Source organism: Echinops telfairi, unplaced genomic scaffold (assembly GCF_000313985.2).
Source record: "Echinops telfairi isolate 266 unplaced genomic scaffold, ASM31398v2 ScPeMD7_7469;HRSCAF=8507_0, whole genome shotgun sequence".
NCBI classification, from domain to species: Eukaryota; Metazoa; Chordata; class Mammalia; order Afrosoricida; family Tenrecidae; genus Echinops; species Echinops telfairi.
In genome coordinates, this window is record NW_022111372.1 from 26,042,226 (window position 1) to 26,069,775 (window position 27,550).

Consider the following 27,550-nt stretch of genomic DNA (forward strand, 5'->3'; position numbering starts at 1 on the left):
TGTTTACTTTCCCCCTGGGTGTGGCTCTATGTCTACTCTGCTTTTTTTTAATAACTCAGAAGTGATTAGGATTAGAACCCACCCTACTCTGGCACAATCTCATTAATATAAAAGAAAACCCTGTTTTCAAGTAAGGTTATATTGATAGATATATCTTAGGAATTCAATACATAATTGAAAGGGATATAATTTAATCCATAATAGTTTTTAACTAATTCTCCCCATCATCATCAGTTAAGCTAGATTAGCCCTAATTTCCTATTGACATAACCTTCCAAGTAGGCTTAACAAAATGAGAGTCCAGACTCCTAATTTACTGACAAACTTTAATGATTCCTCCTGTCAACGCAAAACACTTTGTCTACATCTTTTGAAAACTCTTAATGTTTACAACATCCCTGTGAGATCACTATTGAGGTTGATTGTTTTGGGTATTTTTGCTAGACTAGTATTTTAGTGGTCTAGACTCGAGCTCAGCGGAGTTGGCAAAGATCAGACACATAGCAGAGTCTCGTATTGGCTGCAGGAACCTCCCTTATGAAAATTTACCGAGATAGTAGTTTTCCCATCTTCTCACTTTGTTAATTATTGTCTTCCACTTGCCCGGACTTATCCTTTCTATCCCTTTGCTAATCAGGTCACTGAACAGTACATACTGGTAAGAATAGATACTGTCAATGGACTGCAAACGAAACTCTTTTCTGTTATTGATGATAAACCATTTCAGAGAAGACCAGGCTGAGTCTAGAGGGTTCAGGTAATTGTAAGGGAAAGGCAGAAAGAGCAGCTCATGGCCACAGGACTTGGCCACCTCAGGGCAGCACCAGCTGCTTGTTAGGTTAACGATCGGTGGGGCACGGGGCTGGGCTTTATACTCTTGGTGGTCTTCGGGGCTCCTCTCATCTTGCTGCCTTTTCTCTTTGACCACAATGACACACTTCCCGTAACACTTCTTCACCACGTCACAGAACTCGAAGAAGAGGCCATCTTCTTGCTTGACCCATAACTCATCTCGCAGGAAGAGCCGGTATTTCCAAGGCACCCATCCTTGACTACCGCCAGCATGCACAATACACCAAGTTGGACTTCGCATGGCATAGCCATCACCAACATCTTCCCCAGTTACGAGACTTTCTGGGATGTAAGTTTCTCCAAAATAGACCGTCTTGAACCCGTCGTATTGAAGAGTCCGCAGTGTTTTCAAGTACTGGAGGCATTGCTTCCTCTTGATGCTCTCAAACTGACTTCTGATGATGAGGTTTCTTAAGAGAGGGTTTGCAAAGTAAAGCATGGCAGCTCCTCAAGTGCTGTTGTCCAGCGTGCCTGTCTACATCGGAGGAGGTCTGGTAAGCGTGGGACCATGACCTCATAAAGGCCTTTCTTACAGCTCTGCCAGCCCCCTGGTTACCAGATTTCATAGAACACATACTTGGAACAATTCCATTCTGGCTCTTCTGATACTAGGATGGGCAATGCTACCCATGGACCATTACTTGAACATCACTTCTGTAATAGGACAGAGGTGGGTAATCTTTGAAAAGCAATGGATCCTCTTTCTGATCCCTTTCCATTGAGTTCATCGAGATGGGAGGGATAGTTTATTTCCCCATTTACAAATAATTTACAAATATTTATTGAGCACCAAGTACTCCCCAAGCACTGTGCCAGGCACCAAGGGCACACTTGTGGCAGGCCCATTGTAAGTCAGGACATGCGTGGTGTCTGTCTGAGTATGATAACGTTTGTGCCTGCCCACTTTTGCCATTGAGAGGAGTTTTCTCAAGCATGAGGCGGAAGGTCAGATCTCAGCTCCACCCCTCACCAGCCTTAGGTGTCCGTACAATGGCAGAGAGAACCCTCCTGTGTCACCCTGTGATGGTGAATGAAATCATGCACATCCTTGGTGGGTCCAGAGCTTCAGAAAAGGCTGCTGTTATTTGGAAAGAGGCTGGTTTGCGGGGGAAGCGCCCATGAGGGTTTGGCAGGGACTCTGAGGAGAAAAGGACAGGTGATGGGAAGGGAGAACCAGAAGTCACGATGGGCCTAATGTGGAAACACAATAAATCATCCGCACGGTGGCAACAGGGGAAATGTCTCTCCCCTCCCTCCTCTTTGCTCTCTCTGTATTCCCTCAGTACATTTTTAGTGTCTCCCAAGTCCCAGGGTCTGTGTGAATCTCGAGTCTATACCCTCAAGGAAGCCGCCGTCTTGTGGGGGAGAGAGGAGTCAGCGAATGGTCTCAAGACAAAGGAGGGGTGCTCGGGTGTGGGGAACGGGCCTTGGAGTCGATGCTGTTCCCCTCTGAGCATTCGCCTTTCCAGCCCAGACACACTGAATCAGGATCTACTTTCTGGCAAGATCTGTCCTGTCTTTGTAAGAATCCCTTGGGGCTCTCTAAGAATCACCTGGAAATCTTGTTCTAAAAGATTCTGCTTTAGTCTATCTAAGGTGGAAATGCACATCTTCAGCTGGGGTTGAACTGAAATAGACCAGTCGGACGTGCCCCCGTCTCCCCCACAGTCCGGGTGATGCAGCTTCCTTGAGGAGGAAATGGAGTGGATCCCTGAGAGAAAGGAGATGGGGTGACAGCGGGGTGGGGAGGGGGGCTTGCAAATCAGCTGAGAGAAATCTTCTAGGGATCGCTGACCTCCCTCCAGACTGGGCGGAGGGATCGTGACATGGAAGCCGAGGAAACACTCAGCTTCACAGACCGCCACCAACAGGTAGCTCCTGTCAGTCCCAGAGGGATGAGCCAAACCAGCTATCCAGTGGTCAACCCCGTTCACACCAGCCCCATGCGTGTCAGGATAGAAGTCTGCTCCATTAGGCTTTGTCCTTGGGATTCTCTTTTCTGTTACTTATCAACAGCATATACATATAGAATATAGACAACCTGTAGGGTCCTCAGGGGCAGACTTTCTGGAAGTACAAGACGGTCCTTTTTTTGTGAAAGACCTCTGGGTGGACCGCCGAACATGTTTGTGTCATCCGGTGTGGTGATTAGGGATGATGCCAACTAGACACTTCTGGCTAGGAGTCGAATCAAAACCTGTCAATCGAGTCAGCCTGATGACACTGCCTTGATGTCATAAGCCTTTTGTATCAGAGCAAGGGACTCTGGGAACTGTTCTCTTTCTCTGCCCCTCCACTTTCCTGCCCGCTGGGGCTCTGCCTACCTCGAGGGGTGGCCCCATGCAGGCCGCCGGGCCCGAGAGCCTGCCATGTTTCCACCGACGGTGGAGTCACATGATCGCATCCGCTAGTCTGGGAAATTCTGCTTCCTCACCGTTCTGCGACACGCGCTTGTGCCTCGGGGAGTCTGAAGAGGGACTTAGGGCCTAGCATTGGACTTGTGGACTTGGGGCCACGCTGGGATACCCTCTTACAAAAAAAAAAAGAATAGAATTACTTTATTAATCTTAGAAATTAGTAATTCCAAAGGATGTCTTTACCCTGGCTCCCTTGGTCAGCAGTGCCTCTCCTCGACCCTGAGACCGAGTCCCTGGAGATACAGGGGGTGTGTGAGGGGGGGTCCCCTCTCCCTGCACTCCTCTGGAAAAGGATAAAGGTCTTTGTGGGCTACCTTCTTGAGATAGGATTACTTCTTGATGTAAAGTTCTTTCTTGAGGTCTAAGAGAGAGCTGGGTTTGTTTCTCTAGACAACCCAGCCTAACACACGCAGGAGTCTGTGGCTGGCAAATTCAGGGGACCCTTAATTGTGGTAAGTGAATGAACTAAGCAGATACAAAAAGGCCTGGATGCTTATCAAGAGAAGCGAGAAGGGGAAATGACCATGCATGTTGAAGGGCATTTTAGAGAAAGGCCACCCTGCACACACTCCATTTATCTGTTGTCTGTACACTTGGTGTGTGTTCAGTGGCCTGTTAACTAAACATTGACACATACCTGGGTGGTGAGAGCTCTTTCTGGTATTTCAGGTTATCCCCTGAGGGGCTGGGAAGAGGTGTTTTGGATTAATTTGGGTCTTCTAAAATGTTGTTAAAATTCTAGCTGCTTTCCTTCCCCCTGAACTTGACTGTTGCTGTCATCCATTTCAGCTTACGACGGCCCTGTGTGTGTCAGAGTAGAACTGAGACGCAGTCTGAGTGTGGTCCTTCTGGCCACCATTTCTTATGGGATATGGTATACAGTGAACCCTCGTTTATCGCGGTTAATCGGTTCTAGACCCTACCGTGATAAATGAAATTCCGCGAAGTAGGATTCCTTATTTGTAAATCAAATATTTTCGTAGTTAGAGCATAGAGGACATGAAAAAACACCCTTTAGTCACCATAACACTCGTATTACCCAATTTATTAAATGAAAAAGGGAAAATACAGTAAAACATTTTGGACATTACAATGATCATTTATTATTTATTATATTATTTATGGCATCTAGTTTACAGTATTACATATTTCACATACAGTATTATTATACATAGTTCTTACAAATACTGTAATCAATAGCCTATGAAATGACTTAAGGGATGTACTCTACAGGTGGGTCGCCGTCTTTTTCCTCTGAAGGAGCGGGTGTAGGCAGTGGGTGCTGTTACGCAAAAACTGCGATAGAGTGAAGCCGCAGAAGTCGAAGCGCGAAGTGGCGAGGGTTCACTGTAATTTTCGGCCCTGTGCCTGTGGTTATCATCCCATTTTGGAGAGACTCTATTTCTGCTATGCTAATGACTAAGACGAAAGTGGAATTAAGCCTTGACCTTAATTGAGGCTGGGAACCTTGTTTCCCTGTGGGTATGGACTTCTGAAAGTCAAAGGCCCCACCTGCGTTTAAGAAGTGCCTTTGTGTCTAAGGGCATCTTGGACACAGAGAAATCCCAAAATAATCAGAAGAAGAACACGATTGTGATCTCCATCTGAAGGCTGAGACCAGATGCGCCAGAGAGTGTGGCCTGGAGACCATGGGACAGAGCGAAGGAGCCAGACTGAAACCCGAGGTGGAAGCCAGGAGACCCTGCAACGGAGCCGAGGACCGGTGCTGAGTCTCTGAGCCAGACTGGGAGGCAGAGCACCGAGAGGCCCTCCCGGCTCATGGAAGCAGGGGCCAAGGGATCGGAATGCTGAGAGGCTGAGGCCCAGAGAGAAATGACTTGGCTGCTGGCTGAAAAGAGGTATTGCTGTGGACCCATGACTGTATCCTTACTGTTCACTGATCTTAATTTGTGGTAACCGGTTTATTCCCCTATTAAGCCCCCTTAATCATGAGTACTGTCTGCGAGTTCTTTGTGATCAGTGCTACAAATTATCGAACCCAGCCTAGAAGTCATGTGGTAGGAGGAACACGGGCTGATGTCAAAATAAGATGGATGGATGGTGGAGGCATGGCTGACCTCTGCCTCATGGCAATAGGGAAGCTAGAAGAGGTGAGATAAAATTTTGTTGGAGGTAGATTACCAGGCCTTTCATCCAAGGTGTCTCTGGGTGGACTTGAACCTCCAACCTTTCAGCTCACCGCTATTCATCATTTATACCACCGAGGGGTTCTCTGTGTTTGTAAGGAGTAGGCAAGTGTGTGTGTGTGTGTGTACCTGTGTGTCTACAAGTGAGTGTATGGTATGGTGGCCTGTGTCATGTGTGTGTGTACACACGTGTGTATTTTTAAATACCTGGATCGGCTCCTGCTCAGGAAGGGCTTCCTGTTTTCTCACACTGAGCAGCAACACTTATGGAGCACACTTCCTGCTGAGACACCCTGTTATTCCCAGCTCCCACTGCTGGGAAGGAACTGGAGTCATTAGGGTAATTGCCCTGTTAACACCAACCTCTTTGGGTGGAGGCAAGACTCTCTCACCTCTGGCTTCCGTAGCCTTCACTCCGAAGAAAAGAAAGCCAGCCCACCAATTTGAAAGCTTGCTCAGGGAACTGCGATCCTCAACAGCCATCTCAGGGCCTCCGAGAAGTCACCGGGAACTTTACAGCATCGCTGTATCTGAGTCCCTGGCTCAGAGCTTCTGATTGAATTGGTCTGGGGTAATGGTCATCAGGGTTTTCATAAGCTTCCAAGGTGAAGTCAAGATTAGAACCACCGCCCTAGAGTGAGGTTTCACCGGTGACCGAGGGAGAGTGGTAGGTACAGATGTTTGAGCCAGTAGGGACTTCAGAGAAAACATGTCCCTATCTGGAAATATCTATTTAGACGGGTAAATAAAAACATATACAACGCAGGAAATGGGATTGACATTCCTTTGCTGCTCTTGGTGGCCCTGAAGAACCTCCAGGGGCCAGGTTAGAAAATCCTGCCAACCAGGTTCAGCGCTGTGGCAGCCAGTGCTTCCATCCCTCCAGTTGTTAGGCTCCCTGCTTTCCAGAAGAGAGCAAGCTCAGGCCGGATGGATTCAGAAGAGGATGCGGAACAGGGATGTCATTGCTGATGTCAGAGGGAGCTTGGCTCACAGCAGAAAATACCAGAAAGATGTTTCCTTGTGTTTCATTGACTGTGCCAAGGCAGTCACGGTGTGGACGATAGGAAATCTGGATAACCTGCAGAAGAAAGGGAATTCCAGAACACTTCCTTGTGCTCATGAGGAATTGTACATGGATCAAGAGGCGCGTGTGCAAACAACAAGGGAATACTGCAGGGTTTAAAATCAGGAAAGGTGAGTGTCAGGGTTGTATCCTCTCACCATACTGGCTCAATCTGTGTGTTGAGAGAGAATCATCGGAGAAGCTGGCTTACATGAAGAAGAGTGTGGCACCAGGATCGGAGGAAGGCTTAGTAACAGCCTGCAATAAGCAGATGGCACAAGCACTTTGATGAAGATCAAAGATGCTGGCCTTCAGTATGGATCATGACTGAATGTAAAGAAGAATGAAATCCTCACAGCTGAACCAATGGGTAGCATCACGATAAATGGAGAGAAGGTTGACGTTGTCAAGGATTTTGTCCTGGCTCCACAATCAATGCTCGTGGAAGCAGCAGTCAAGAGACCAAAAGACTCAATGCATTAGTGAATCTGCATAAGACCTCTTTAGAGTGTTGAAAAGCAAGGAGGTTACTTTGTGGACTAAGGGGCTCCTGACCCAAGCCGTGGTATTTTCCACTGTTTTGTGTGCATGTGAAAGTTGGACATTGAATAAGGGAGACTGTAGAAGAATCAATGCATTTGAATTGTGGTGCTGGAGAAGACTATTGGAAGCACCACAGTCAGAGCCGTCCTTAAAGTCAAAGAAGGCAAACCTTGGTCTTACCTATTTTGGATGTGTTGTCAGGAGAGACCAGTCCCTGGAGAAGGCATCAGGCTTGGTAAAGTAGAGGGGCAGTGTAAAAGAGGAGGGCCCTCAACAAGCTGGATCGACACAGTGCTGTGACAGTGGGTCAGGCGTAGGAAGCATCGGGAGGATGGCACACACCAGGCCATGTTTCACTATGATGCACAGGGTCGTATGGGTCGGAACCAACTCCTGGCCACCTAACTACGGCTTTTCAAGCACACCGTTGAATCACACTTCCCTGCCCTCTAGTTGGGAGGAGTCATGCGTAGTGGGTGTGGGTAGAGCATTTCATTGTCTAGAAAAGATGGTCCAGAGGTCTTCCCTCCCTCGCTGGAGCCAGCAGTGGTCTGGGATGGACTGCCCTAGCGGCCTGGGCCTCAGAGCAAGGACCATGACGCCACAGAGCAGCTGGCCGCTCCCCTGCTGGGTACACGTGGTATGGAAGAGGAATAAGCTGGTCGCTTTCACCACTGAAATTTCAGGGTGACTGTTATTTGCTGAAGGAGCCCTGGTGCCCTAGTGGTTACACATTGGGCTGCTAACCTCCAGGTCAGTCGTTCAAAACCACCAGCTGCTTGTCAGGAGAAAGGTGAGGCTTTCTACTCTCATACAGAGTAACAGTCTCCAGCCCGCCTGGGCTGTTGTACTCTCCTATACAGTCACTATAAGTCAGAATGGACTCAGGGCAGTGAGTTTTTGAGTTTGGGTGTTTGCTGATATTATGAAATCTGTTGTTTTATAGATGAGGAATTCCGGGTTCCTCTGGTCTAACCATCGCCCCCCCCCCACCCCCCTACCCCCGGGTTTTCTAGGATGAGCACAATGGCTAAGCAAGGGCTCAGCTGCTAACCACAAGGTCCACCATTTGAACCCACCAGCTGCTCCATGGGAGCAAGATAAGCATTAGAGCTTTGGCTACCTTCTCCGGCAGTTCTACCCTGTCCTATCTGAGGGGGCTTCAGCAGGTTGTTGGAAAAGCCCCATGTGTTTTTGTTTTTAAGTACTTTACAGAACAGATCATCGGTTTTAATTCAACAATTCAATTCATGCACATGTCATTTTGCCTCACTGACACAGTCACCCTCCATGCCCCCTCACTGACCCTGCTTCCTCCCGGGTTCCCGCCCTCCTCTCTCCTGTCTCACTCTCCACACTTTGTCCCTGCTGAGCCATGGGTCTGCTTTGGGCTTTGGTCAATCTACCTTTTGCATCTTGCTTTGCTGTCCCCCGTAACAGCGTGCTGCTATCCCCAGCATGTGCCCTGAGAGCTGTGGCCTCTCAACATGTTGACTTTGCTCAACATTTCCTTTCCTCCATCTCTCTCCACCACCCTGTGTGGCAGAGTAGAATTGTGCTCTGAGTTTTCAAGGACTGACTGTTGGGGAGTAGATTGCCAGGCCTATCTTCCTAGGCACCTCTGTGTGGACTCAAACTCCATTATCTTTCAATACCGTTTTCCTATGAACTTTTCAAAGCCCTCTAGTATATAGATCTCTTTGGCATGTTGTAAATCAGGGAGGTGACTTTGAACACTAAAGTGCGCCAGATCCAAGTCATGGTGTGTTATACCAGTTGACTAGAGAAACAAATTCAGAGACACTTACATATGTATAACAAAGAGCTTTATATCAAAGAGTAATTGTATATCAAGAAAACATCCTAGCCCAGTGCAGAGCAAGTTCTGATATTAGCCTGTTAGTCCAATACTAGCCATTTAAACTCACGCAGCTGCATGAAATGATACAGAATGCAGGAAGATCACAGGCTGGTGGGTGCAAAGCCTTGTGGATCCAGTGGCGATGGATCCAAATGCTTCCCTAGAGCTTGCTCAAGTCTTAGCATGGCTTCATGTGGCTTATCAACAGGAATGTAAAGCAGAGGGAGAGTGTGGCCCACCTCCAGAGAGAAAGAGGAAATTCCCAGAATCCTCATGAGAAAGCCACACCCACCAGGAGGCATCATCAGGCTGTGGCCTGATTGACAAGCTAAACTCCGCCCCTACACTTATCAAGTTGACATGAAAGTGTGTAACTACCACACATGGTATATTCACTTGCCTCATATGCATATGAAAGTTGGACATTGAATAACGAAGACCGGAGAAGGATCAATGAATTTGAACTGTGGTGCTAGCAACGAATATTGGAAGTATCATGGACTGCCAAAAGAACAAACAAACCTGTCTCGGAGTAAGTACAGCCAGATGTCCCTTAGAGGCAAGGATGGCATGTTCTTTGGACATGTTGTCAGGAGAGACCAGCCTTGGGAGAAGGACATCATGCTTGGTCAAGGTGAGAAGCAGTGTAAAAAGGAAGGTCCTTGATGAGACAGAGTGACACTGTTGCTGAAATGCTGGGCTCAGGCCCTGAAACAACGGTGAGGATGGTGCAGGACCGGGCAGCGTTTCATTCTGTTGTGCGTAGGGTTGCTAGGGTTGGAGTCCACTTGCTGGCACCTAACAATAAGTATAGAGGGGTCAGGATGAGTTGGAATTGACTTGACAGCAATGAGGCTGTGTGTGTGTGTGTGTATATATGTGTGTGTGTGTGTGTGTGTGTGTGTGTGTGTGTGTGTTGGTCTTTAGAGTGCAGGTCTCCAGGGCTTTCTGAGTGGGCTTAAACCTTTCAGTTAGTAGATGAGTGCTTAACCATTGTGCTACCAGGGCTCCTCAGCAAACTGGTAGTCTACCTAGGAAACACACTGGGGACATGGGATGGGGCTGCCACATTCCATATGATTGCTCAAGATGACAGGACACCAGGCCTGCAGTGACACTTTGGTCACCCGTCCACATAAGGGTACACCGGTCACACAGCCAGGAAAGTGGCTGAGCTGGGATTCAAACCTTGGGCTTTGACTTGAGAGCAACACTGAGCTGCAGCTAGCAGCATGCCACACCTCCAGGCTGCTAGCCTTCCCCTCCTCACCTTGGGAAAATGGAAATATATTGTGACAAAGGAGTAACGGAAACATCACATGAGCTTTGGAATCAGACTTGCCTTTGAACTTCTTGCTGGTTGTGTGATAAATACAAGCTTTTAACCTTTTGGAGTCTCAGTTTCTAATAATATCCACCTGGCAGAGAATGAGCCCTGGTGGAGTAGTGAGTTAATGTTAGGCTGATCATGGCAGGATCTGCACTTCAAAACCACCGGCTGCTCTTGAACAGAAAGATGAGGCTTTCTGCCCTCATAAAAATGGACAGCCGCAGAAACCCACAGGCCAGTTCTGTGCTGTCCCTCAGGGTCACTGTGAGTCGGAACTGACTTGATGGCAGTTAGTTTGGCTTTGGCTCAGGGAGTTCCAAGACTCTCACTGGTGAACATGTGTCAAAGTCCCTGGTGTTTGGTATCAGTACCAGGTGCCATTGACTTGATGACGGCCACCCCATGTGTGTCAGAGTAAAACTGCTCCGTAGGGCTTTCTTCCTGGTTACTCTACATGTACTCAAACCTCCAGCTTTAGGTTAGCAGCCAAACACACTAACCATTTTCACCTCCCAGGGACTCCTAGTACTTGGTGCTATTAAGTCAGTTCTGACTCATAGCGACGTGATACGACAGGACTGAGTAGAACGGCCCCATGGAGTTTCAAGGTTTTTACCCAAACATGCTGCTACATCTTTCTTCTGTGGAGTGGCTGGTGGGTTCGAACTGCTGAACTTTTGATTAAGAGTACTGAGTACTTTAGCCACTGCAACCAGGGCTCCGTAGTCCTTGGAAGTATACATTACATGTTACAGTGATAACTCGGGTGTTGAACTTAATTCCGTCCATATTTGTGATAGAGTACCGAAAAGGCCCAGAACTGAACATATTTTTCCCATAAGAAATCATGGAAACTCAAGAATTGGTTCTGAGACTCAAAAATTACGGTTATAAATATATTTTGAATCACTATGAGGCTTTTAGCCTTCTAGCATATCACTGTCTCGGATACGCTGCCGCCATGGAGTTGTTTCTGATTTATCCAAATTAAGTCACTTTTCAAGCTGTTTAGTGGTCTGGGTTATTTGTTTTGTGGTTAATGATTTTGGTAGTTACATAATCTGTTGTCGATTTGAGACTATTAAGAGTGGAGGAGTGGAGTTTAGCCTGTCAACCATGACACAGCTTGGTGACCTCATTTGGAGGCAGGACACACTCCCTGCCAGATATTCCTGCTGACAAACCACATGGAGCTATGCTAAGGTGAATAGACGTTTTGCTTTTGGCGGGACAGTCCTGATTTTTAACAATTTTCCCCCGCATCCCGCAGCGTTTTTAAAAAGCCCTGATTTTTGGAAAGAATGCAGGACAAGCTAGAGTATACAGTTTTCGGCTGCCATGTGGCAATTTCGCCAGGATATGTTTTATCAACGGTGTCCTGCTTTTGTCCCGCTTTACCAATGTTAAATCTGGTCACCTTAAGCTATGCTGATGGTGGCCAGAGCCCTGGAGCTGGAGGAGCCACGTGGAGACCCATGCCAGTGCTGAGATGCTTCCACCACCACTGGATCCACAAGACTTTCCACCCACTGACTTGTGAGCTTCCTGCTCTCAGTGTCATTGCATGTGTTGTGTGAGTCTAAAGAGGAATTTAGCAGTCTTGTATCAGATATATGGGCTGATATCAGATTTACGGACTTAATCTGGACTGGGCTGGGATGTTTTCTTAATACACAATTACTTTTTTATATAAAACTCTTTCTTACATACATATGAGTGTCTATGAATTTGCTTCTCTGGTCTACCTGGACTAACACAGAGATTTCACACCTTATGCTACGTTAGCCACTTTAATCACACTTTTCCCCCCAATAAATGTTCATAATGTCGACTGAGCCACGTTGTATTCAGCCACTATATCAGACAAGCAGCGACCTGATTCAAATTTTTCATGATTGCTTTCTGTCACTCTGTCGTGGTTCTCAGTTTTCCTCTTAGCTTTCCTGCTGGTATGGCTGGCTTTCTTAGTAGTCATGGTGATGATATTTTTATGCAAATAAAGCAGGAAGATGCACAACGATGAATATTTTGATGCACTAACACAAGTGCACCCTGTTGTCTGGGCAAGAGCAGCGCTTAGATTGAAGCGCCCAGACAGGTGTTTGCAAATCGGATTTCCGGTTGGCCTCTGGAGCAGAGTTCCGCAGCCAGAGCAGATTTCTTCCGGACGTGGCTGCTAGGGCTATGGAAGGAAGTTCAAGCTTGGAGCCGTCTGACCACAAACTCCAGGTTTCTCTGTAGTTTCCTTCCTGCAGTAGACAGTGGCTGCCGGCCCTGCTGCCCTCTGAGCAGCCCCGATTCTTAGAGAGGCAGCCACGTTCCACTAGCTTTAGCCAGTAGACCGCTTCCACTTCTGCGCCCATCACCACGGCTCAGCGTGAGCGCCGGCCAAGGCTGGACTTGGACTTGGGAGCTCTCAGACCCAGAGCTTATCCTGCCTTCTTCTTCCTCTTCCAGCAGCTGTCCCCTCCTCCCTTCACCATCCAGGCTCACACAGGCCCGGCCTCAGCAGGGGACACAGTTTGGGCTCCGCCACTTCATTTATTCTCTACTAATTACACTTCTTAATATAGCTCCACATTCTAAGCATGCTTGCCAGGCAGGGGGTGTGGAAGGAGAGGCCGGTCCGGCTGGCGCCCAGAGCAACTTGCTGCTGTGTTAATAGAGTTAATAGAGGTGCATGCCTGAGCATGCTCTCTGGGCCTCCGGGGCAGTGGGGTGCATAAGGCACGTGTGATGGTCGGGGTTTTAAACATGCCTGGAAGAACATGAATGGGGGCTGGGGTGGCAAGCGCCTTCCTGACAAATGGTCATCATCATGGTAACCCCAGAGTTACCTTCGGGATGTTGTTCACACAGGGAAGCCACCCAGAAGCCCATGTCATTGGAAGATTCGGACATGGATGGTGGTTCCTGGAGACCCAATAGCACCGCTGCTGGCTGCTTTCCCGTCATCCAGTGTTCCAGTGGCTCTAAGGAGCCCACTGCTGCTGGTGGCGGCTGGCATTAAGGCCCGTTTCCTTTATTCCGGCCCCGTAGTGAGGTTTACCCATCAAGTGCTCGGCTCTGTTGTAAACATCTTTTTGGGGGCACCAAGGTTTCCTGCCTGGTTTTCTCACCAGGAAGTCCTAAGGATGACTCTCTTCAGATAAGAAAAATACTATTTCACCTCTAGACCATGAGATGTCTCCTCACACACAACCAGATGGACTTCACAGAAGTTGGTTCAAAATAGAATTTTGAGTCTAACGTATAATTGTTCTCTTAGCTTGCTGAGAGTCATTTAGACATTTAGCTGATCATACTAGCCTTTAATTAAGCAGTCCTGTAGCTCAGTTCTGGTCTCCCCACTCCACTCCACCCCACCATCACCTGTTCTTTAGGCATAGGCACAAACATACAAGTAACACATGTATAAAACATGTTTATGAATCCTATGATTACATATTGTGTGACTGCACCTTAAAATGAGTGGCTCTTCTGTCTACATGGAAAGTCATAGCACAGCCTTCACCTGCATGCAGACAGGTTCTTGTAGAACAAAGGTCGTACACCATCCTCAGTCACTCATTGCACATGCACTCAACCAAACTGAGCTCCCTGCTGTTGACTCCATTCCAACTCAGGGCAACCCGATGGGACAGAGTCGATATGCCACTTTGGATTTCTATAGCTCTAAATCTTCATAGGATAGGAAAGCCTCCTCTTTCTCCCATGGAATGGCCAGGGTTTCCAACTGCAGCCCTGGTGGTTAGTAGCCCACGCTGTAACTCACTAACCACCTGTTTCTTATTCCACAATAAATCACCATCACTACCATCCTCCTCCTCCACCACCACCATGACCACCCACCAGCACAGTCAATATTAACCACCATCACTACCAATCATCACCACCAGCAGCATCAATAACATTGTCAACCATGTGCCACCACCACCATCCCACCGCCATCGTCAGCCACCACCACGGTCAGCATCAATAGCACACCACCAGGCTTTTGTTTACACATGTATTTTACTTTTCAAACAGGTTCATAAGCATTAGCACAGTGAGGTCTCTTTGACCTTGTCAAGGTGGCAGAACTGCCCTCTCGCTCATCCCTCAACCTGCTTAGAAACTAAAGTCCCAAAAGGTAACGAGGTATGTGCAAAGGCACGGAAGTGGTTGATAATCAAATCCAGACTAGAGTCTGGGTCTTCTGCTTCCAAAATTAATGTTCTTTTCACTGGGCCACTCCAAGACAATAAAGAATTCCTGGTTATCGTCTCTTATAAACATCTGGGGTCCTCAATTAGAGCCAGAGTCTTTAGAATAAGTGGGACCGTTGATCCCAACCCTCATGTAGGTAAAGAATGAGACTTGATGAGACTCCCTTCCCCCATCCCCAGAGTTTCATGGAAGGTGTTTGACTCCAAACCCCGCTTCATTCAGTGAGCAATTGACTCATTGTACACTCCGGCCCCCTACCCCCCACCCCAGCCCAGGAATCTCCTGGATACTCCTGAGAACCCTGGGTCTCAATTTCGGCATCCAGCCTGGTCTGCTGTGCCCCTGCCCATTTCTGAAGCTCACGGGTTTTCCCAGTGAAGTGTGAGCAAGGCTGGAAGCTGCTGCCCCTGCTCTCTGTTCTCCATGCCCCAGAAATCTGCAGAAGAAAACAGGATGCCGGATCTGATCACAACTGCGTCCACCCTAAGTGCCCATAGCTCAGAGTTGCTCTGTTATCCCCACTCAAGGCTCAAGCCCTCTCGTGAGGTAAACCCACAGCTGCTCCATAACTAGATGTTTGGGACCTCCCTGGTGGAGGCCAGCTTGTCTTGACTTTCAAGAAATCCCCTGGGTTCCGGTTTGGGACTGGCTGGCTGCACACATTGGCCCTGGGCTGGCCTGGTTGGGTCCCAGGACGGCTCTGTTGCTAATGGTGAGCACGGAGCATGCGGCAGCACTGGTCTGGAGCCCTCTGTTTTTCAGTTCGGTGGTCAAATTCGAATAGTATACATCTTCCAAGGACTTGTCGTGCTTTCTGAGGATGTTGCTGGCCAGCCGGAAGAGGAAGACGATGCCGTAGATGCCGATGATGGTGAGGATGTACCAGGCAGCACTCATCCCATCTGAGAGCTTCAGGGCCCTGGTGGAGTTGGTATCGTTCTTCCCCTCCATGTGGTCCCTTGGCAGCTGCCACAGCAGACCCCCGGTCTGGTTGGGGCCCCTCTGAAGAGTCCACTTGGTCACTGAGAAACAGAGAGGCTCAGATGAGACCTTCTGTCCTGTGTTGAGGGCTACCTGGCCAAACCAGGCATCTACAGTCCTCCCCAGAGTGGTATAAATAGGACACTGCTTACAGGGACTCTCCTTGTTGAAGCCAACATGTATGCCTAGCCATACTTGAAATCAAGAATTAAAGACATCAAGCTACTGGATAGGACATGCCACATGATGTGGTTGCCAGGCGCCATCGAGTTGAACCCCTATGTGACAGAGTAGCACAGCCCCACCGGCTTTCCTTTGCTGCCACATCTTTTGCCCTCATTGGGTTGGAACCGCCAATGTTTTGATTAGCAGCCAAATGTTTAACCATTTGTAGCACCCAGGGACCTCAAACCCACATACAACTCTTCCTAAACTCTCTCCCAATAAACCAATAATAGCTAAAACAGTGTGGCCCTAGTTGCAGGCAGGCAGGTAGATGGAACAGAATAAAAGCACCATCAATATGTGCCAGTAAATGACCCACTGCCATCACTGTGACTCTGACTCGCAGCGACCCTATACAGAGTTTCTGGGGCTGTACATTTTTCTGGGAGCAGAGAGCCTCATCTTTCTCCCTCGGAGTGGCTGGTGGGTTTGAACCCAAGGTCTCTCTCCAGTGTTCTTTTGAAGAGGCCAGGAATTAAAATCTGATGCATAGGAAAGGGGCCTTTATAATCAATTTAGAAAAGATGAATTTTAACACTGGAACAATGTCATGCTCCGTCTTACCTTATACTCTTACCTCATGCTCCCCCAATGCCTAGATAACTAAAATATTTTAATATTGAAAAATAAAACTATGAAAAGGATTAGAGGAATACATGTTAGATGTTTTTTTCTTTTCGATTCAGATTAGGAAATACTTTCTAAGCCTAACACAAAAATACAAAGGAAAAAACAATATAAATAAAATCCCATCACATTGTGAAATTCAGCCAGATAAAAAGTTATAAATTCTTACATGGTTTTTTTAAAATTGTATTAAGAAAACAACAAACCAGAAAACTCTCAAATGCGCTGCCGAGTCCATTCCTATTCACCATGGCCCCAGGAGGAGCAAGCCTCCTCTGACAAACACTGCAATCCACACCACTACCATGTTCAGTAGCCCTGAGATCCAGCTATCCTTTCGCAACAGGTCAAGGAATTAGACCTGGAATACAAACAGACAGAGAACCCTCTCAACGTCACTCATCTGAAGAAAAACACGCCAGGAGCCCGGCCGTGTCCATGGGAAAGCGCTGGGCAGCTAAACAGGATGAGAAAGGGTCAAACCGCCCAGTGGTGCCGAGCGAGACCAGTCTGGTGATCTGCTTCCACAAAACCCCTGGCCCACTTTGTCACCCGGGGTCGCTGCGAGTCACCAGGGCTGACGTGTGATGAACACTGAACAAGACAGCTTTCTGTTGTCTATCAGGTTTGTAAACCCTTCCTGTGTCAGGACACCCAGCTGCCTGTGGGGGAGCCAGGCTGTTACAGCATCACCATGAGCGGGTGAATGCAGGCAGCCCCAACTGGAGGGCCTGTTGACAAGCCCTACCAACATCACCCTTCCGCTTACCTTTAAGCCCCAGGGGTGTCTGGGTGGTGCTGTTCTCTGCTCAGCTGCTAACCAAAAGGCTGGTTCGAGCACCCCGCAGAGGTGCCAGGGAAGAAAAGCCTGGTGAGCTACGTCTGAAAGGTCAGTGAATGAGAAAGCATCATACAGCATCGTTTTCTACTCTGACACACTCGGGGCTCACCAGCCGTCAGAGTGCAGGCCGTGGCGACCGGTTGGACTTGGACCTCCCTCAGGGATCCCGTCTCTGGAAATGGGCCCTAAAGAGAATGCTGGACCCAGAATGGAATGACATATAGTAAAGGTGAGTCGTTGCAGCATCGCTTGGAAACAGCCTGAAGAGCAGCCGCTGGGAGTGGCTAAATCCAGCCTGGAGTCTCTGCTCCACGGACTCCGGCGCAGCCAGACAAAGTAGTGTGCTTTTAAGGTCCTACAGATTAGTAAGGAAAAGAGCGAGGTCTTCGCGCATATGCTATGCTACCAATGATGTTTTAAAAGGGGGGAGAGTGGGTGGCAGTATATGTCATTTCAAGTCCCCAAGTGTCATAAGTAACCAGTTAGGCACTGGGCTACCACCTGAAAGGCCCCCTGGGTGAGCTCAACCTCCCTTCCAGCCATCGACCCATCACAGTTAACTGTGTGGACCCAAGGACTCGAAGGAGAAGCTCCCCTCCCCCAGAATTGTTAAAAACAACCAACCCAACAAGAACACGAGGAACGTTAATTAGGGTGAGAGAGCTTATTTAATTAACCCTAGGAGTTCCTGGGAGCTGTGACTGAGTAACCCAACACTAGCAAATACGGATAAGACAGGCCCGAGAGGAAACTACTGAACGTGAAGCTATTCTCAGGCCGGAGGATGCAGCTATAAGAAAGAAGACCCCCTGCCGGCGTCCTTTCCCTTTGACAAGGCTCCGGGTGCCCCAGGCCGCGCCTTCGTGGACAAACACCCTCTGGAGGCCGGGTGGGGGGTGGAAGCTTTCTGTTGTGGACTTTTGACTTTGACAGTGGAAAATAGCAAGCACTTCCAGCACCGCCCATCTTCGCATCCTCTGATACTCACGTGCCATGCGGTGGTCTTTTCCTGGGCCCGTGCGTAGCTGCATCTGCTGCCAGGGGCAGCGGAGGGGATGGAGGGGCAAAAGAGGCCCGCGACACGTTTGGTGCAGGCAGCAACTGGATCCCCCAACAAGGTCAGAGCAGTGCCAAATACAAACCTACCCCGGGGGAAGCGGGCGGGTTTTTCCTCTCATTCAATTAACCCCGGCTCCAAGTCACTCCGTCGTCGATTGGTCCGGATGAAAAACAGAAACAAAAGTGAAAAAAACCTCCCTGGCATTGACTTGTCAGCAAAGTCTAAAGCTGTATGTGCGCTGCAGCCCGGCCGGGTCCCCTCCAGGCCAGCGGTGGTGGGAAGCTCTCCCGGAGGCTGGCCCGACCCTTTATAACCTAGATGGCTCCTGAATTCCCCTGTTCTGCACCTGTTGCAGGTGTGGCAGAGTCTCATTGTCCCAGGGCCAGGAAACTCCACGGTCAAGTCACCAGCTTCCTCTCCGGCTGCCTTCCGGATGAAGAAACCCAGGCAGAGAGAGACGGCCCAGGAGGCCATCCAGAGGGACCAAGTCACTTTCTCCCCTCTGGGGTCAGCGGCTGTGGGCACATGGGCCTGGCCGGAGGAGGGGCACCTCTCTTTCTCATACCCCTGAATCACACATCACTAGGGGCTGGGGTAGATTTCACTGGACAGCACGAGAATGGAGGCCCGAGGGGGAAAGGGAAGCAGGTGAGAAGACTTTGGCAGGTTCTCTAATGCAGCATTATTCCCAGTCCCACTTCGCCATCCTGGCCCACCTGACCATCACCTGCCAACCTCGGGTGTGTGTGTGGGTGTGTGGGTGTGGGGGATGGTGGTGGTTAAGAACCAATTTGATCATGTTTGCATCAATAGGAAACTGGTTAAATACATTATATATTTTGAAAGTAAAACTACCATCGGGTGAATTCTGGCTCATAACAACCCTATAGGACGGAGTAGAACTGTGGGTTTCTGAGCCTGTACATCTTGACGAGAGAGGAAAGCGGCACCTTTCTTTCTCCTGGGCAGCGGCTGGTGGGCTACAACGTGCGATTAGCAGTGCAACCTGGAGATCCACCTGTGATTTCTGCTAGGTGCCAGTGAGCTCCGAGCCATGGCGACCGTACGCACAACAGAAGGAAACCCCACGGCGTCCATTGTTGCAGCCACAGTGTCAGTCCAGCTTGTGGAGGGTTGTCTCTTTCGCCGCCCCTCCACTTGACCAAACACGGCGTCCTTCTCCAGGGACTGGTCTCTCCTGTCCAAAGGATGCAAGACAACGTCTTGCCATCTGTGATAGTTAAGGCTGATTGTGCCAACCTGGCCGATGGACACGTGGGATTCATTGAAGGGGCAGAGAGATTAAATGGCTCAGTGTGCCTCGCCTGTCTGATCTCTTGCTCTTTGATGGTCCGACCAGTTGCGGCTGCCTTAGCTAGTTCTCTGCCTCAGCTGGCAAGGTTCACTTCCTGTGAGACATCCCTGAGGAGAAGCCACATGGACCTACCCCGATGCAGCCCTGGGTGCTGAAGAAGCCACGTGGAGACCCCTGCCAGCGCTGAGATGTGGCTTTCCTCCTGCAGTCAGCGTCGTTGCGTGTGTTTTATAAGATTGAGGAGGACTTTGTAGATCGGTGTTGGACATATAGGCTAATGTTGGACTTATGAGCTTGGGCAGCACTGGGTTGGGAGGATTTCTTAATGTACACTTGCCCTTTACATAAATTGCTCTCATCAAACATGAGTGTCTGTGGATTTTGTTTCTCCAGTCTACCCAGACTAACACACCATCCTGTCCCTGAGGAGCACTCTGGCTACACTTCTTCCTTGCAATTAGCAGCCCAGTAGGGAACCTGACACTAAGGGTCATATGATTCAGTAATTCCATGCAAGAGAAATGAAAACATATGTCCACACGAAAACTAGTCCTCAAACGTTCATAGCAGAATTGTTCCTAAGAGCCAAACAGGAAGCAGGACTGGGAGTTAGGACTCTGGTGCCATCCTGTCACTGTCACCATCTGTCAAACACGGGCGGAGGAGCCGCACAATCTGATGCCCTTTGGTGACAAGGATGGAAGGCAGCCCAGGTGGAGAGTGGCCGAAGAGTGGCCCCTTGGAGGGGAGGCTGACCTGGGCAGGTTGCTGTGGGAGATCTGCCCACACGGCCTGCCTCGGCAGAGGGCAGACCCGGCTGGGCAGCTGGTGCGCAGATCTCTTAGCGGGAGTGCGTCACCTGGGGAGACAACAGGTGCTGGCATTCCGCTCAGCAGGATGTGGGAATGACACGCGCCAGAAGAATGAGGGAACCATTCTGCCCAAGGAGACGCCAGTCCGGAGGAAGGAGCCAAAGGAATGGGAATGAGAATTCCAGTGCGGTGTAAACAGGTCCGTGCTCAACTACCAGCTGGAAGGTGGTTTGACCCTACCGAGAGGCTCATTGGAAGAAAGGCCTGGTGAGCTGCTGTAGAAAGGTCACAGCCTTGGAAACCCTGTGGACCAGTTCTGCAGCTTTGTACAAGGGTTGCCGTGACAGCATCAGTTCAACAACAGCCAACAACAGTACGGAATGGGAGTCCCTGGATATGTGACAGCAATACATTCTGATGCTAACTGTAAGCACCCAGAGGGACCTCAGAATAAAGCCTGGCCATCTACTGCCAAAGGGCCAGCCATGACTGGCAACCCTATGGAGTGCACGCTCACCCAGACACACATGAAGAGCTGACGCAGACCCGAGGGCCGCTGGAAAGCCAGGTGATCATTCTGGGCCACGTGCTTTCCATACTGTCCGGGTTCTGCCCCAGAGACTCCTTATACGGCAGGATTATACTGCTTCCACTTAAAGAGGAGGACATGTCTGGCATCGGGGGGGTTCTCCTTCCACAGCTGGAGCATCAGCTTCATGCTGGACACAGAATCTGTTGTCTTAATTGCCTTGTGCTGCTGCAACAAAAGTAGGCTGACTGTGTGGATTAAAAAGGGAAGTGGCAGGTCCATGGAGAAGGACGTCATGCTTGGTAAAGTGGACGGGCAGCAGGATAGAAGAAGGCCCCTGGCGAGATCAATTAGCACAGTGGCTGCATCAGTCAGCTCAGGCATAGGGACAATAGAGAGGGCGGTGCAGGATCGTGCAGTTTAATTCTGTTACCATGGTTGGAGCTGGCTTGATGGCCCCTAACAGCACCCAAGTGCGTGTCTGGTGCTATGAATTGCCTTCTAAGCATTGCTTTGGTATATTGTATTTTCATTCTTATTTGATTCAAGGATATTTTTATTTTAATTTTTAAATTTCTCCTGTTACCCATTAGTTTTTAAGCAGGGTGTGATGTATTTGATTTCCATGTATTTGATTTTTTTTCCCCCTTTTGATCTTCTAACTGTTGGCTTCAAAATTTATAGTATTGTGATATGAGATGGTATTTTGCAGTATTTTGAGGTTTTAACTTTATTGAGGCTTGTTTTATGGCCTAACAGCTTGTTTGTTCTGAAGAATGTTTTATTTGTGCTGGAAAAGAATGTACATTGTGCTGTCATTGCGTGGCATGCTCTGTATATTTCTATGAGGTCAAGTTGGTTGATTGTGCTGTGTAGTTCTTCTGTGTCTTTGTTGAGTTTCTTTCTCGTTGTTTATCAAAATGGTGTATTTGTCTCCTGCCATTATTGTGGGGCTATTTATCTAAATTTTGTTAGAATTGGATGTATGTATTTTGAGGTTCTTTTTTTAAAAAAGGGCGGGGGATATATCTTCTCACATTTCAAAAGGCTGGAAGTCTGAATTCGGGGAATCCTGTAGAGAGGAGGCTCTCTCTGGGAATTTCCTTGTGTGGATCAGCTTCTGTAGCATCGGACTCTGGTTCCTAGAAGGTCCTGGGGTGGAATCTCTCACCTCTGCTTCTGCACCTGATTGGATCTTTTTATAAAACAGAAGCGATTAGGTTTAGGGCACACCCTACACCGGAGATGGCCTCATTAACATCACAAAGAAAACTATCCTTCCAAAGGAGATTCCCTCCACAGGTATAGTTGTATGAGGATGCAATTCAGTCCTTGTTGTCAATTCTCAGGATCATTTGCCCTGCTGTGGTTAGGTGCTATTGTGTCAGTGCTGTTCACAGTGACCCTGGCCAGCCCTGGGCCATTCTCACAATCGCCGCTATGTGTGAGCCCATGGCGGTAGGGGGTTGTGTCCAGATCTTGGTCAGTTCAGGGTTGGGCAGCTGCCTGCCTTCTTCTTCACCGTGTGGCTGACGTCCGCTCCTTGTCATTCCGCGTGCTTGCTTACATAACAGTCACTGGAACACCCTGTACCTCGGGGGGTGGGGGGGGGGGCGAGGCCTTTTCTTCCAACTGTGTACGTGCCGTTTCTTTGGGCCTCCTGGCCTGCCCTGATGCAGTCAAGTGAAACCACGCACCAGGTAAATATTTTCCTGAGCTATGGTTCTGGAAGAAAGGATTCTTACACCCCCTGATACCTTTGACGTGGAAGACCTAACTCTCTCAGAGGGCTGTGGCGATTTGTGTCCACCCAAGAGCCTGTCAAATCAGAAAACTAAATTAGGAGCAGGAGGAGGGGAGCACACATGGAGACTTGACTCTCCTAAGCAACGATAAGAAAGCAGCGGTGCTTGTTGCATGACAGGAAGTCCGAACTGGCATTTCAAAACAAACCAAACATGCCAATAAGGAAATGCTCACAAATCACACTTTGCTTTCTTTCTGAGTTTCCTAGGTGTGGACACCCTTAGCAGCCAGTTCTGATGGCTCCCAGTGCCAAACAGCACCGGAGACAAAGGATGTCCTGGAAAGAGCAGCCAAACTGCCTGGGAGGTAGTCCACTCACCTGGCCCTTCTGGCCGTCATTCGTTAGGGGATGTCTTATAATCGTGGACTCTATGCTTCTGGCTGTTGCTGTTGGGTGCCATCGAGCCAGTGCCAACCCATAGCGAGACCGTGCATAACAGAGCAAAGCGCCGTCCAGTCCAATTCCTCACAATTGCTCCCATTGCTGCAGCCACAGCGTCAACCCATCTCCTCGAGGGTCTTCCCTTCCTTGCCGCCCCTCCACTTGCAAGCATGATGTCCTTCTCCAGGGACTGGTCTCTCCTGACAATATGGCCAAAGTCTGTAAGACAAAGTCTCATCATCCTTGCCTCTCAGGAGCACTCAGGCCATCACCTCTTCCGAGACAGACCGGTTTGTCCTTTGAGCAGTCCATGGCACTCTCAGTCTTCTCCAACACCACGATTCAAATGTGCCGATTCTTCCTAGTCTTCTTTGTTCAGTGTCCAGCCTACGCCTGTCTATGAGGTGACCGGAAATACCACGATGAGTCTGGTCACCTTAGTCCTTGGAGTGCTTTTCAATCCTCTAAAGAGGTCTTGTGCAGCAGAATTACCTAATGCAACTCATCTTTTGATCGCTTGACTATGGCTTCCATAAGCATTGATTGTGGATCCAAGCAAGACAAAATCCTTGACACCTTTAACCTTTTCTCCATTTCTCATGATGTTACCTCTTGGTCCCGTGGTGAGGATTGGGGTCTTCTTCACACGGAGCCGTAGTTCGTACCAAAGGCTGCACTCTTTGATCTTCATCAGCAGGTGCTTCAAATCCCCCTCATTTTCAGCATCAAGGTTGTGTTATCTGCATCCCTCAGCTTGTTAATAAGCCTGCCTCCGATCCTGAGGGCACCTTCTTCTTCAGATATCCTGGTTATTTGCTCAGCAAACAAATGAAATGTGCACACCTGGGGGAAAAAAAGGTTGATTTTGGCAAATGTATTATGTATGTTGCTTTCACAAAAGCAAAAAGAAGTTGCTGATGATGAAACTTATAGATAAGAGGACTTCAAAACGTTTGTGGAAAAAGTCCCCTTACCTTTTCATTCCACTTTTCCACGAGCTTTTTGAAGCCCCTCAGGAAATGTGCCTTCCTAGTTTGGAGGTGCAGTAGCATGTTTCATGGACTATCCCAGGGAACTGGCCTGGTTTCCATGTTTCTGTTCCATCTCCTCATTCATTTCATCGTGCCTGGAGTCTGCACAGCTGTCCCTCGGTCACCCTCCAATTCTGGAATGTAACCCTCCCCGAGACTCAACTTTCAGCAAACAACAAAGAAGCCCACAAGTAGCGCAGGAACACCAGGGGAGTACGCACCTTAAGATCATCGAAAGGCCGGCCTTGACCCACCCACGAAGGCCCGAAGGCTTACCTACCCCGGAGCAAACCCACTGCCCTTGAGCCCATTCTGATGGGGAGAGGTCCCGTAGGTTAGACTAGAACCACCTCTGTGAGTTTCTGAGACGGCAACTCTCCACAGAACTCGGAAGCCTCACCTTTCTCCTGCAGAGTGGGTGGTGGTTTTGAACTGCTGGCCTTGTGGTTAGCAGCCCAGCGTGGAACCACTGCACCACCAGGGCTCCTTTCAGAGGGGTTAGGAAAGAAGAACGGGATGGAAACAGGGAGAGAGGGGAATAAGTGGTGGCACATCAAGGGCAGGCATTCTGTCAATGAGCTGAATAAACTGTAGAGGAGGTTTTTTCTGCCCCCACCCTCCTGTATATGAATTGTTTAATGCAAAATGAATGATCTGCTGTGCAAGCCTCCATCTGATTCACAGCAAAGGTTTTTAAAGCAGTATTGTGGGGTGGGGTGGGGGTGGGAGCTCGCAATTGGCCAACCAGGGTGCCATGATGGATGATTGGACAACTGTTTGCCTGGAGCAGAAAAGGAAGCCGAGGCTGGAAGAGGCAGAGTGGGAGTGTGGAGAGTGTATAGCCAGGAGCTGCCCCCTCTGCCAGGAGACCTGAACTGGAGGTGCCTGGCTCCCATCGTTGTACATTTTGATCAAAGATTCTGTAGAAGAATCCTCGTTAAAAGCAGGAGAAACAGAGAACTGAATTTCAATTCTCATCAAGTGCAGGCTTTCTGGGAGCGTAGGCTGAGGAGTGGGCGAGTCCCGTGGTGCAGTGAATGATTTAGGGTGGCTCTCCTATAGCCGTAGCCCTTTGTGGCTCCTCAACAAATGACTGTTTCTTGATGGGTCTGGGAAAGAGAGGATGGAAGAGACTGATAGGATTATATGTCTCAATTGTAAGTGATTGCTAACAGGGTTCATTGTGATTGTAAAAACACAGAAATCTAATGTGGGGATTGGTCAGTTGTTCCATTGTCCTGGGTACAAAATGGGCCATCTCAGAAGCAGGAAGGGGTTGTGGCTGTACTACCATCAAGAAATAAGAGCCAGCGGAATGGTGTATCCTTTGATTCCTGAGGTCCCTGAGTGTTGAACCTCCCTCCGTAATGCAGGGACAGAAAGCTGTGACACCAGAAAAGTGGCAGAGGAGCAGCAGCAGAACCAAGAGTCAGAGCAAAAGCCACGGCTGTGGGCCTCCCAACCCACCCAGCAGGGAACGCCGAGTGTTCTTGCGCAGGAGGCTTGCTTGGGGAGTGGGGTGCCCCCAGGCACTTAACTGGGGAACTGGATTTGCTAACCCACTGTGTTAGAGCTGAGTGCCTTTGAGTCAAGGCTTATTGTGGAGAGGCATGTCCTTTGGACATTTATCAGCAGTGCTAAAAGAGCCTTGCACCACTGTCTGGACAAGGCTGGGCAAAGTGGCCTTGACTGAGGACCAGCGTGAGAGGTAAGCATACCTGGGGCATGAATGAAGAAAGAGCTGCATCCCGAGCATTTCGGATGCTGAATGATCACCTAGCAACTTCCTAACAAAGCTCTTAATCCTAAATATGGTCTCCGAGTTCAGCGTGGCCATTGCAAGGGATTATCAGACCCAACGGAGAAGTGGTGAGTGCTTTGGGAGTAGGCTGTGGAGGCAGGTCTAACTCCTGCCTCAAGAAGCAGCTTTGGGCAGCTCGTGTTGACGGCAGAGATTCTCCTCACCTCTGTGATGTCACAAGGGGTCAGATGCTGTCCCCAGCCATTTCTGTCACCCCACAAATCGATGGCTCTAAAATAACATTTAAACCCGAAACCATAAACCCAAAATAGCCCCCCAGAAAGCTTTAAACCAAACAGCGGTCTCTCTTAATTAGTAGAGAATGCCTCTGTGAGCACCGTGTTCTTTGAAAGACCTGGGATCATATTGTTAATAGCACCTTGAAAGGAGGCTTGGGTGGGGGTGGGGGTGGGATGGGTGTGTGTATGGTTTAAAATAGAAGAGGCAGAAAAAGGGGGCAATTTGGGGCACAAATTAAAGAAAGCAATCAATGCTACCGTAATGCATGTGTAGAAGGCGTTGAATTGGTGTATGTTTTGCTGTGTATAAAACCAAACTCACTGCCATTGAGCCAAGCCCTCCTCGTATGGACCCTATTGGATGGGATAGAACTGCCCCCGTGGGCTTCCCAGACTAACTCTTTACCGGAGTAGAAAGCCCAGCCTTTCACCCTTGGGCAACCTGGCAGTTTCAAACTGTGAACTTTGCCGCCCAACACAGAACCATTACACCACCAGGGCTCCTCTTCTGCTGTGTATATTAACAACTTAAAACAAAAAATACAGTTCTACAAAATGAAAGTAAGTCATTGTTGTGAGCCTGGAAAAGTGATAAAAGCGTGAACAACACAAAGCACACACACAAAACAAAAAGCCTGATCTAAAACCAAGGTTAATTATATCTTTCCCATCAATATAAAAGGTAGCTATATGCTGAATACAAGAGAGTAACAAGGGTTTTATCAATTAGTATCTTTTTAATTTTTTTCTTTTTTAGCTAATACTTAAAGAGCACTTGTCATGTGCCAGGCAGGCTCTAAGTCACTTGTGAAAGTCTAACTAATGTCCATCATTCCATTAGATTGAAGTTGAAGAGTGGACATAGACCCAAAGCCAGCATGGACATCAAGAAAGCAGGCATCTCAATCTCATCTAGGCCGATGTCAGTGCTTGGGGCAGTAAACATGGCAAAAAGAGGTGGTTCAAAACCCACCCTGATTATCTAACAGTGAGACTACACACTCATTCGATAACAGCATTTAGCACGCACAAAACAAAATTTACAGGAAGTAACAAGTACGCCATTTTAGTTTACCTTGCAATTCAAAAGGAACAAGTCAATAAAAATTTAAAGTACTTGAGTAGAGGCCCAATGTCCATCTTCTACCTTAATACTAAGCCTATAAATATATGCACATAAATCTATTTCCCCATCCTCATATATAAATAGATTTACATATGTACATGCCTGTATTTAGACCTCTATAAACGCCCTTTGCCTCCTAGTTCTTTCCTCTATTTCCTTTTACTTTCCTCTTGTCCCACTATCATGCTCAGCCTTCATTTGGGTTTCAGTAATTCCTCTGTTACATTGCCCTTGATCAAGCCCTACCAGGCCTCCTACCCCCTCCTCGCCACTTTTGGATCACTTGTTGTTCCCTTGTCCCTGGGTTTGTTAACACCACTTCCTTTCCCCCACCTCCCCCTCTCCCATGT

At 48.6% G+C, this 27,550-nt stretch overlaps 2 protein-coding genes across 4 annotated transcripts; both read right to left on the reverse strand.

The window, feature by feature from the left end:
• Nucleotides 1–535: 535 nt before the first annotated feature.
• CUNH21orf140 (chromosome unknown C21orf140 homolog) lies at nt 536–1,291 on the reverse strand. Its single transcript, XM_004696951.1, has one exon. The coding sequence runs from the start codon at nt 1,289–1,291 to the stop codon at nt 536–538; it is 756 nt and encodes a 251-aa protein (XP_004697008.1).
• A 13,351-nt stretch (nt 1,292–14,642) lies between these two features.
• On the reverse strand, nt 14,643–18,211 carry SMIM34 (small integral membrane protein 34). Of its 3 annotated transcripts, none has more exons than XM_045284856.1 (2): nt 18,088–18,211; nt 14,643–15,447 (listed from the first exon to the last, which is right to left on the reverse strand). In XM_045284856.1, exons 1-2 carry the CDS (start codon nt 18,128–18,130, stop codon nt 15,041–15,043), a joined length of 450 nt encoding a protein of 149 aa, XP_045140791.1. In that variant the 5' UTR covers nt 18,131–18,211; the 3' UTR covers nt 14,643–15,040. The 3 variants fall into 3 exon arrangements, 1 of the variants encoding a protein (XP_045140791.1); XR_006679541.1 differs by having other exon boundaries at nt 15,361–15,447; nt 17,028–18,163; XR_006679540.1 differs by having other exon boundaries at nt 15,380–15,447; nt 16,465–18,163.
• Between the last annotated feature and the right edge of the window lie 9,339 nt (nt 18,212–27,550).